This window comes from Medicago truncatula, chromosome 1 (assembly GCF_003473485.1).
Source record: "Medicago truncatula cultivar Jemalong A17 chromosome 1, MtrunA17r5.0-ANR, whole genome shotgun sequence".
NCBI lineage: Eukaryota > Viridiplantae > Streptophyta > Magnoliopsida > Fabales > Fabaceae > Medicago > Medicago truncatula.
The window spans coordinates 35,240,582-35,252,879 of record NC_053042.1 but is presented as its reverse complement, the minus strand read 5'-3'; the positions used below and the strand labels follow the sequence as shown (position 1 = coordinate 35,252,879).

General features: G+C 34.0%; 1 protein-coding gene across 1 annotated transcript; it reads right to left on the bottom strand.

Annotated features, from left to right (window-relative positions):
- Positions 1-2,201: 2,201 nt before the first annotated feature.
- LOC25484347 (F-box/LRR-repeat protein 17) lies at positions 2,202-6,973 on the bottom strand. The gene is made up of 11 exons (XM_013613128.3): positions 6,267-6,973; positions 5,788-5,889; positions 5,138-5,282; positions 4,837-5,021; positions 4,180-4,284; positions 3,866-3,963; positions 3,557-3,774; positions 3,398-3,464; positions 3,202-3,287; positions 2,874-2,972; positions 2,202-2,552 (listed from the first exon to the last, which is right to left on the bottom strand). Exons 1-11 carry the CDS (start codon positions 6,923-6,925, stop codon positions 2,487-2,489), a joined length of 1,830 nt encoding a protein of 609 aa, XP_013468582.1. The 5' UTR covers positions 6,926-6,973; the 3' UTR covers positions 2,202-2,486.
- Between the last annotated feature and the right edge of the window lie 5,325 nt (positions 6,974-12,298).

Genomic DNA, 12,298 nt, shown 5'->3' with positions numbered 1-12,298 from the left:
GTTTTAATCTTCAAGTCATTTGCATGGTTCGAGTAGGGGCGAATGTTAGATCATTTTTCAATATTTTTTTATGGTCTGTGCAAATAATAGGTTGAAACTAAATAAAAGATGGTTTTATTGTTCAGTCGTTATTTTTGTCTAATGGTAATTAAAATCAATTAAAGGAAAACATAATTTATATTTAAAATAAAATCCCTTTTGAATGGAGTGCTAAATAAAAAGGTATCTACCAAAAGATGCAATTGTGAAGAAAACATGCGTACACTTCATTTTAAAAGTTTATAGCAAAAATCCCACCATCAAGTATTACAAGGGGAAGGACCCATGAATCCATTTAAAAGTTCTTTGAGACTTTGATCACTTTGTAGAAGTTCATTGCATTTTGAGAATTTTAATATCCTATAATCCTAAAATGGTTAATTATAATTATCTGCATTGTTTTTTTTAGTGACCCATTATCTACATTTTATGGTTACAGAACATGTTTTGGCAACCCATAATCTCAAACTATAGAGTAGGTAGGAAGTGGAGAAAGATGTTGAAGTTCCACGTTCCATCTCCATGACAAAGTGCAACCCTACTTTTGCGCAAGTCATAAGACATTTGGCACATAGAAGCATGCATTGGTAATCTACTTCACTAAATTGCAAACTGATTAGCCTACAATATTCAAGTGAAAAATGTATATAAAAAAACGGTATTTATAAAGTTGATGTGATTTGAAATTTAGGCATCATAAATCAACTTTTTAAATTGCTAGGGGGCATTTGTTTCTTGGATGAGAAATTTATAACCAGGAATAATGTTCCCGGGAATTAAGAAGTGGAATCTTAATCCGGGTATTTAAAAAAAAATATATTGGTTAATTAATACATTCCTATGATTATTTGTAAAGATGGGGAATATGGGTAGTTACTAGGTGGTTACTTAAGTTTTATCCCCACCTTCATGGAATATTTTATTCTCACCCATTTTCTTGAGAATAAAAACATGAAAAAATCTATTCCTGAAAATGCTTTATATCCGGGAATTAATTTCCTAACTTTCTAACAAACATCATATTCCTGAGAATGATTTTTATAACCAAGAAACAAACATCCCAAGTCGTAGTATCTTCTGAGGTCCAATTCAAAGAGCACAGCTCTAATTTTGCAGTCTAGATTGGACCATTGAATGATATTCAAAAATTCCCTAGAAGGCAAAGAAAGCAATCATGCAGGGGTCACTCTTCAAGGGCCCCTAGGGTCCCTTGGGTGTATGCAAGTCCTCAGAAAGGGATTGGGATCTGTTTCAATGTTTTGAGATCCGTGATTAAGTCTCCAACCTCATTTGGAAGAACTTGGCTGTCAGTAGTTGCAAATTGCAATTCAAGTAGACATACAAATCACTATCATTCGTGCAAAGATCAAATTGCTCTTGTTAAAGAATAAGGATTTCAACTTATTTGAGCTCTTACTCGAACGAGAGAGTAAATATTAATTTAACACCTAATGACTATGATGCCTTTTGATCACTCTTGAGATCAAAGTAGGAAGTGCTTCGATCTCCAAATATGATCCAATGTTGTTTCACTGGTACCATAATAAGTCATTCTTGTATAGAATAGCCTTACAATATCTCCACAATTTATGAAATTCTCCAAATTGTGGTTAATCATCCATTTTCCGGTCAATTCCTTTCAACCTAGCTAGCAATATCTTGTGAAAGATAATGCAAAATCCACTTGAGTTGCATTCATCGACTGTATCCTGAAACTCGTTGAATACTTGAGTTCAAGTATGAGCTACATTTCACGACTCGAAAGGAAAGGTACAGGTCCCAAATAGCCATCATCAAAAGGCCTAGCCTACCCTTGATTATGGTTCAAACATTATATCGAGTAAGAGTCTATGGTTCAAATCCATGGAAATTAAACAGATGGATCAACCCCAACATTCTCAAACACAATTCACCCTTGGTTGTTTCCCAACCCTCAATCTGCTCTTTCCTTCGTAAGGATGCATATTGAAATCTCCTAATGTAAACCAGGAAACTCCAAACTTCTCTTAAACACCTCTGTCCAAGTGTCTGGATACTTTGTCTCAACATCAAGATTATGTGTAATGATCGAAGAATGGCACATATATGAAGCATTAACAATTCTATGGGCATTCGCCCTATATCAGTACCCAATTAAATGACTTGGTAGTCTAGTAGGGGAATTTTCATAAAATACTTTATTTCATTAAAAATGAGGCATTCATCCATAGACCATAGTTCATACAAGAGTATTTGTAAACATAAACATTTGTTTAAGATGAGATACAGTTTCATCTAGGGAACCAGTTTGAGAGCCTAAATTGAAAAATTATTACCTGTTTGGTAGCTAAGGGATAATACATTTAATATAACATACAAGATATTGCACATTCTTATGTATAAAATAAAACAAGTTCCAGCCCACCTTCATCACCATACAGAAAAATTAGAATAAGTTTCAAGGGAGATCAGTCCACAAGCACATTACACGGAAGTCTCTCGATCCTCCTTCGCTTTTTTTCAGGTTCAGGGGACTACAAAAGAAAAAATAAGAAATAATATTGTATGTTAGATTTTCACATTCAAAATAAAATTGGATTCATGCAAGACTGTAACTATGTACAGAATGACTTGAAAGAACTACCCTAGAAAATCCAATTTTTCTTCTGTGGAGGCTTGAAACAAAACCAGTTCACACAGTAAAGACACAATTGTTTGATGCCATTGATGCACAAACTTACTTTAGACTAGATTTAGAGATAGCTACGTAGTAAATATTATTTTTAAAGTTTTCAATCCTAGATAAACACAATATGTTTTTAAAACATGCATAATATTATTTCTTTTAGCTTTACCTCGCCACTAAGTAAATAAGGAACCCGAACCCTTTTGGAGCCATCAGGTAGACGTTTAGAAGGCGAATGGTTATCTATAGCAGGAAAAACATTGCGGACCTGCAAACAAATCATTAAGTATATTTTAAATTAGAACCAGGAAAGCCTGGAATAAATATCAAACAAACTAGATCATAATAAATATATTATTCATGCAGAGAAAATTAGTTCAAGTTATCTTGTTCTTCATATCTACAAGCAATCTATAAAGGTCACATCTCAAAGAGAACATTGATTCATTAATTATGGAACACTACTGAAACATGAAAGGACAACCTGACTTTGTTACCTGACTTTGGATAGCCTCGACTAACAAATCCTGACAACCTGATGCATGAACATTTTCCAAAGTGGGGCACTGAAGCAACAGCCGCTCTGAACCAATTAATAAATGAAAATAATCAATCATACAATTTTAAAGGAAGTCCTGGTAAGTTGCAACAAATTATTTGATAGTTACAAAACAGGAACATGAAAGGGCAAACCTGAATGCAAATTTCTACAAGAATTTAGATTCAGATCATTGAGTTCTGGGCAGTTTAAGTATAGGGCCTGCATATAAATTTGAAAAGAACTATACAGATTAGAAGCCTAAAAAAGAATATGCTTTAAAAGGCATCAGTCTAGTGAAAATTGAAACTCACATCCAAGCCGGTGCAACCCCATAAACTGAGTTTCTTTAAACGGCTATGTTTGATGATTAGCTTTTGGTTTATATGCTGTAGATTTGCACTGGATGTTTTCAGCGATTTGCCATTATTTTCGACAGTGGTTGGATCTGGGAAATTAGGATCACATATGGTCATGCCACAGTCCATAAGTTCAAGAAGTGGCAATTGAGCTGTAGCAAATTGAATGCCACCTGAAACATGTGACAGCAGATTAATATAAACAAACATAATCTAATAATGTGTAAGTTTCGTGAAATAATTGAGGATGTAACGAAAGATTACTTGAAGTCACATTAGGGCAAAGAGCAAGGAGAAGTCTTTTAAGTGTTTCAGGGAATACGTTGCAAATCATTCCAATGCCGCTGTCACTTATGCCAGATCTGTTATGACAGCAACCCATCAAACTTGATTTCTTAAACAAAGACATGGTAATTAAAAAAATATGTATTTGAAATATAAGTTCTTATACTAAAACTTCGATTGTAATTTATCTATGGTATTGAGTTCCATCACGCTTCTTTTGTCTCCAAGGTAAATACATTTTCAAAACTTCAACAAAAACTACAAAGTCAATAAGAATCGGTACAGATACATACCCACTGAGGTCAAGCAACTCTAGATTTGGATAGCTTGAGGCAATTGCAGCAACAGATGCATCGGTTAATTCAGATCCAAGAACAAGAGAAAGCATTCGCAACCCCCTGATTAATTGTATATTTTGACAGAATTTCATTAATATCTTCAACTGAGTGGGATGTTAGTAGCATTAACTCATTTCTTAAAAACAGAAGAAAGCACAATTAAGAAAGACATTTTCACTGATTATGCACACCATGAGATCCCCATGATAAATATATAACCTTTAGTCCAACAGTTAAAGCATCGGAATTTCGGATATTCATAACTTTGGGAATAAAATCAAGTTTTTATCAATGCCTAATTTTTATTAGTGTGTATACATGTTGATCATTGTAGTTATAATAATTGGTTTCATATTATTTCAGACACCGCATTTGGCAGGCAGTATAAAATTCGACATGATCCTATGTTTGGTCTTTTACAATGGTTGGTTCATACAAAAGATAGTGCAAATACATAGAAAAAGAAAGTTAAAAACATTATAAATTCATAAAAACAGAAAGTTCAAAACATAATAGATTACAAATTTTTATAACAGATGGAATTTCAACACATGTGGCTAATGCCAATAACAACATGAAAACAGACAATAAATTGCCAAAGAAAAGGCAAACCTCAATTGAGCAGCAGTAAGAGCAAGCACAGCAGCATGAGAAAGCCGCATTGAAGCTATATGGATGTTTTGCAATTTCAAGCAACTTCTTCCCAATCCTTCAATCATAGTTATGAGGTCAGTGCTGGCATTTTCTTGGCAAGAAAATTCAAGTGAAATCTCTCTCAGCTGCGGACAGTTAAATACCTACAATTTAAAAGCATCGGTTAGCAACTAGGATTCAATATGAATGCAATCTCAGGGTATAAATATAATCAATATCAATCACACATTAAAGAACAACAAAGAAAGGTAACAATCACCATCTTAGACAGAGAGTGCAGATCTGATAGCCAAAGTGTAGACAAACTAGATGAAGAGAGGACAAAACCCCCTAGATTAGAACAACCTTCCATCTTGAGGGTTTTGAGGTTTCTTTTGTCAGCAACAAATCGGCCTAGTTCATCCCTGCATTGTCATAGTTGAACAACATATAAAGCTAATCAGCAGAAAGCATTATTCTTTACTTAACCTTGCATATATGCTAATAATGTAAGTTCTAGCTGCACACGAAGGCTTTAGCAGCTAGGCGTCTAAAAAGAATCTGAAATTTAAATCTTCCATGGGACAAAACAAAAGTCGCACCTCTACTGATAAAGGCAGAGTTACAATCTATAATAAGGCAATACACCATGAAGATTCCATCCATTTACATCGTGGCATTTGAACGATAAACAACATTTAACCAAATAACAATGCCAAACACGGATCTAAAAATGTAGGAATCATACAAGAAATAATTAGTCATTTGTGTCTTAACTAAACAACTTTATTGCCTCACTTTCACATTGTATAAAATTAAATTAGATCCAACATTAATTGCATAGTTAGATGTTCAAGAACTGAAAACTCATTACACAAAGCAGCAAAAAAAGGGGTTTAAAAAATTAAAAGAGAGGAGCATGAGTAATACCCATTGATCCGATTGGTTGCGGTGTCAAAGACAGAGATCTCCATAGACTCCAGATTGGGGCATGAAAATGCAATGCAAGCCAGCATAGTCGAATCAAAATCACTGCAAAATGAAACAAATCAGATTTATAACATTATAATATTATACAAATCTTAGAACATATAAATAATACAACACAAATCTTAGAACATAAATAAATACAATTTTTTTTCAAACAAATCTGATACACAATCTCATTTATAAGATCTAATTTTTTTCATCATCCTTTTATAACCAAACCGATTAATTAATAAATTGAGATTCAGATTATAACTATTTTTTTTGTGCATCCATCTTCAGAAATCAACACACATATTTCAATTTACGCATGCATTATATAATTTTACAATACTAAACCATTAATTCTCGATTAAATTAGTCAATATCATATAATTCATCAATTAATCTTATTCTTAACGTGGATCTGGAAAATTTCACACCTTTCCATTCTAAGCGAAAGCCTCAAAATCCCAGGACATTTCTGCAGCATCGATGCAACAAATCCAACATGAACCTTCACCGGAACCCTAAGCTTCAACTCCTCCGTCGCTTTCCACAGCTTCCTCGCCGTCTCCCTCCATCCCTTACACACCTTCGCCGCCGATAACAATCCCGCCGGCGGTAACCTCCTCAAAACATCCCACCTTAAATTCCCAGGCAAACCGCTCGAATCAATCTCCACATCTAGATCTGGTTCTAGATCTAGTTCCAGATCCAACAAATCTCCATCGCCATCACCATCTCCATCACCGTCACCGTCACCATACGCTTTATCGTCAAGCCTCAACAGATCAAGTCCACTGCCTCGATCGTCAAGACCGTCAAACGAAAGCGCTCGCCGGAGATTCGACGGTGGTTGACGAATCACCGAGACCGCAGACGGTACAGAAACGATAGATAAAGATGAATCTACCGGCGTAGTGGTGGTGGTTGTGGTGGAAACTGGCGTTTTGATATTACAGTTATGTCCTTTTTTGGGAAGGCCACAACGTCCACAATTATAACTGCCACGTTTCTTTCCTTTTTTTGTATCGGAGCTTTCGGCGGTGTCGCCGCCGCGTGAAGATTGCGATGCGGCGGCGTTAATTGAGTGTTGCATTGTTAAGAACGAGAGAAAGAAAAATGAGAGTTCAATGTGTTTTAATAAAAATATAAGAACTAATAACGCGGGAGAGTTCGCGCGCTTTTGGTATTGTTTTTGACGCTAAAAATATTTAATTTTTCAGATTTTTTATTTTTGATTTTTTTTAAAATGTGAATTTTGTGTTTCGTTTTTATAGAGGGAGAAACACGTGCCTGATGACGCGGGAGTTGTTCTCATCGGAGAAGAAAATATATTTTTTTATTATTATTCTTTTTATGTTATTTTTTTTTTTTAAGGAAACCATTTTATGTTTTTGAAAATATCTTCTTTTTGTTTTGAACGGTATAATCACAACGTATCATTTATTTGACTAAGATTTTATGGCCTTGAATGGGATTAAAATGGTTTGGTTTTTCAGATTTGGTGATTAATTGTTTTCCATGGAAAAATTAAAACCTTTTCTCTCTTTCCATATTCATTTGGGTGTGATGTACATGTCCATTTTTATTTATAAGATACGTAAAGATGTAATATTTCGTAGTTCGGTATATAAAGATGGTAAACAATGTCTTGGATAGATGACTTAGATGGTAAAATGACGGCGGTTGTCGAGTTTGAGCATGCAACTCCGCATTTTGTTTTACACTTAATATGAATGTGTTTTGTCGCTCTACTCTTTTAAATAAAATAAAATAAATGGTGTATGATAGAAGGTATATTTGTTCGTTCTTAATGATTAATTTTCATACACCGATATTTTAAAATCTTTATACTATCTACAAATCACAATCATTCATATGTGTAACATTATAAGTAGTTATACTTAAAGTTAATGGTGCATATGAGATCATTCTTTTATTGAATGCTAATTCGTGAGTCTCTTAAAACACTTAAGAAATCACCTCCTAGATATACTTAAAGTTCCACATATTAAACCAAATAAAAACTATTAATATGTTTTTAATCAAATTTTAGTTTAAGAGTATAAACTCATCTCATGAAATTTATTTATACAGTCATCCAATCAAATTTTCAATTTTAATTATTATGTTACTTGTTGCACTGCTTTATATAAAATATCTTCATAAATATCGACATATATGGTGATATATAATTGAATAAATACTTCTTCCGTTTCAAAATATAAGCAAAATTCACTTTATAGGTTCATTCATTTAATGATGTATGTGGTCTATATTATGAACCATATACATCATTAAATGAATGAACCTAAAAACTGAATTTTGCTTATATTTTAAAACGGAGGAAGTACATATAAATGTTGTAAATTGTTAGTAAATGGTATTTTTTCATTCTAGTAAATGGTTTTCAAACTTATTAATTATTTGGTCAAAATTACATTTTTCTAAATTTTAATTGATTGATTATTGGGTATGTTTTTCAATGAAATGCTAATTTAATACAAATCATTATTATAAACAAACAGTAAAATATTCAACACTTTAATATTTTAATTTGTGTAATAATATTTAAATCTTATAAACATGTATCTGCCGATGTATGTGCTTGAATTTAAACAGAAAGAAAAAAAAAATGTGTGCTTGAATGGTTTGTGAAACAAAGATTTTATGGCCTTGAACGGGATTAAAATGGTTGGTTTTTAGGATTTGGTGATTAATTGTTTTCCATGGAAAAATTGAAACTTTCTCTCTTTCTATTTTTATTCGAATGTGATGTACATTTTTAGGTGGCGTTTACAATACACAAATAAAACTTTTTGTGTACCATACTTCAAATGCATTACAAGCCATTGATTTATAATTTAAGATTTTAATGGTAATGATTTTAAAAGGGTGATTTGTTGTGAGAAGTAGAAGATTATTTTGCCTAACCAAAAACGTGTGGGACCCACTGGTCTACCCCACCTTCACCATCTCCTCTCCCCTCCTTTCTCATCTTCCTCCTATACACCTATGTTGAATAATTATCCCTTCTTCTAAGTATTTTCTTTCCAAAACATCAATATTCTGCATCTTATGAAGATGGTTGGACTTCTATACAGTGAGTTGCTTCCCACAAAACCAATGACAATAATTATAGAGAAAGAGAACCATGGTCCACGATTGTAAGTTAATATGGAATAGTTGCAGATGCTTTGCTTTGTTCATGTGACAAGATTTTCATTCCATGGATGGATCTTAAGTTGAATGATTTGCCAATAAAATTGGGAAAAAAATGTCTATTATGTTAACCCAAAAATATACTTAATCTATAAACATTTTATGTTAACCAAAAGCTTGATAAATATTTCAAACCCCCAAAAAAAAAGCTAGATGATTATCCTTTGGTAATAACAGGAACCATGAAATATCCTCCCAGAAAAAAAAAGCACCGGAATGAACTGTACACGTGCTATCTCTAAGTTCTTTTGTCAGGAAAACAATCTACTACTTTTTGTTACAAGATATCCTTCTAAAATCATTACCATTGAACATTTAAATTATGAATCAATGGCTAGAATTGTATTTGGGTATGGTACAAAAAAAGATTCATTTGTGTATCCTAAATGCCACCACATTTTTATTCTTTTTTATACGATACATAAAGTTTTTTTTTTTGTTGAGCAATACGATACATAAAGATGTTAAATAACGTTTTGTAGTTCGGTACACAAAGATAATAAATAACGTCTCTTGGAGATGACTTAGATAGTAAAAAGACAGCGGTTATCGAGTTTGAACATGCAACTCCGCATTTTTTTTTTTACTTAACGTGAAGGTGTCTTGTAGCTCGACTTTTTAATATTAAATAAAATTAAAAATGGCATACAATAGAAGGTATATTTGTTCGTTCTTAATGATTAAATTTCATACACTTATAGTTTAACAACTTTTCACTATCTGCAAATCATAATCATTTATACCCTCCGGTTTCTATTATAAATAAAAATTCATATTTTAGATTCATTCAATAAATGTTATATGTTGTCTACAATAAAGAACACATACATTATTAATTGAATAAATCTAAAATATAGATTGGTGTATGTTTGTAACTTTTTTCTTTTCTTTTCAGGTACAAGTGTAACTTTATAAGTAGGTATACATAAAGTTAATGGTGTGCATATTCTTCTTAAAAAAAAAAAATGGTGTGCATATGAGTTCATCCTTTTATATATTGAATGCTAATTCATGAGTCTCTTAAAAAACTCGAGAAATCATCTCTTGACGACTCTGACAAAACTCCACTCACCAAGCCTATCACCAAAAATGAAGTTTATGCTGCCCTTAACTCCATGAAACCTTACAAAGCACCTGACTCAGATGGTTTCCATTGTATCTTCTTCAAACAATATTGGCATAGTTGGAGATGATATTTTTCATATGGTCCACTCAGCTTTTCACACTGGTCACTTTGATCCGGAGATCTCAAAAACTCTTATTGCACTCATTCCAAAAATTGATTCCCCTAACACATACAAAGATTTTAAACCTATCAGTCTTTGTAACATAATCTACAAGATCATTACAAAAGTTCTTGTGCACCGCCTCAGGCCTATTCTCAATAATATTATTGGCCCCTACCGAAGCAGTTTTCTGCCTGGTAGGGGAACTTCTGATAACTCAATTGTTTTGCAGGAAATTGTCCACTTCATGAGAAGATCCAAGAAGAAGAAGGGTTACGTAGCTTTCAAACTTGACCTGGAGAAAGCTTTTGATAATGTCAATTGGGATTTCCTTAATTCTTGCCTCCATGATTTCGGTTTTCCAGACATCACAATCAAGCTCATCATGCGCTGTGTCTCGTCATCCACCTTCTCTATTCTCTATAACAGTAATAAATTGCCTCCCTTTAAGCCCTCCCATGGCCTTAGATAAGGTGATCCGCTATCTCCCTACCTCTTCATCTTATGCATGGAAAAGTTGTCTATTGCTATTAATAATGTTGTGTTCCACGGAAATTGGGAACCTATCCACATCACTAATGGAGGTCCAAAGATATCACACCTTCTCTTTGCAGATGATGTTCTTCTTTTCACTAAGGCTAGAAATTCTCAATTTCGCTTTCATCAATAATTTATTTGATAGATTCAGCAGGGCTTCGGGGTTAAAGATTAAAATTTTCAAGTCTAGAGCATTCTACTCTACATGGACACCTCAAGAAAAAATCAATAAGCTCACCTCCATCTCTGGTATTCGCATCACAACCTCCTTTGGAAAATACATGGGCTTCCCCATGCTTAAAGGTCGCCCCAAGAGAAGCGACTTCAACTTCATCATTGAAAAAATGCAAAATAGGCTGGCTTCTTGGAAGAATAAACTCCTCAATAGAACAGGTAGACTGGCTCTAGCTACATCTATTTTATCCTCCATTCCTACTTACTACATGCAAATCAATTGGCTTCCTCAAAATATTTGCGATAGTATTGATCAAACAACACAAAACTTCATTTGGCGTGGTACTAATAACAAGGGTATTCACCTGGTTAATTGGAAGAAAATTACTACTCATAAGCGTCTTGGTGGCTTAGGATCAGAACGGCTAGGAATGCCAATACTTGTCTCCTTGGAAAGCTAGTTTGGGACATGGTCCAATCCACGAATAAATTACGGGTGAATCTTCTTTCTTCTAAATACACAGAGGGGTCGCGCATCCTTCATGCCAACGCCACCAGCAGCAGCTCCCCTTCTTGGGCATCCATCATTCGTGCCAAAGATGTTCTTAAAAATGGGTACTCTTGGCGCGTCGGGTCGGGCTCCTCCTCATTTTGATTTAGCAATTGGTGTTCTCATGGGTATCTTGGTTCTTTAGTTCCTATTATCTACATCCACGACACTCACCTTATAGTTAAAGATGTGTTAACCTTCACCGGCCAACGCACTGAAGCTCTTTACACTTCTCTTCTGTAGCCAGTCGCGGACACGATTAATAGTTTTCATACAAATTTCAATAGTACGGTTGATGATGCTTTTATTTGGAGTCACAACAAAACTGGCGTTTTCTTCACTAAAAGTGGCTTCTCTCCCTCATGGAACCAATCACTTTTCTTGGTCTTGGATTTGGAAGTTGCAGGTACCAGAGAAATTCAAATTCTTCATTTGGTTAGCTTGTCACGACGCGGTACCGACTTTATCCTTGCTCCAACATAGACATATCACCAATTCAGCAACTTGTGGTAGATGCGGTGAGGCGGAGGAAACCTTCCTGCATTGCGTTCGTGACTGCAGACTCTCTTGTGTCATTTGGCTGAGGAAACCTTTCTTCCCTAGAGGCTGATTTTTCTGTTTCCTTCCTGTCTTTGTTTTCTTTTTCTGTACTGTTATCTTTCTTACCAAAAAAAAAAAAAAAAAAGAAATAAAAACTATGAACATTTTTTAATCAAATTTTAGTTTAAGAATATACATTGTTCTCATGAATATTTTTTAT

Excerpts from the sequence above, each read along its gene's own strand:
- LOC25484347 (XM_013613128.3), bottom strand. The coding sequence starts at position 6,925 with ATGCAACACTCAATTAACGCCGCCGCATCGCAATCTTCACGCGGCGGC. Across the intron at positions 3,775-3,865 it reads TTGCCCTAATGTGACTTCAA|GTGGCATTCAATTTGCTACA; the intron begins GTAATCTTTCGT and ends CACATGTTTCAG. Across the intron at positions 3,465-3,556 it reads GGGGTTGCACCGGCTTGGAT|GCCCTATACTTAAACTGCCC; the intron begins GTGAGTTTCAAT and ends ATTTATATGCAG.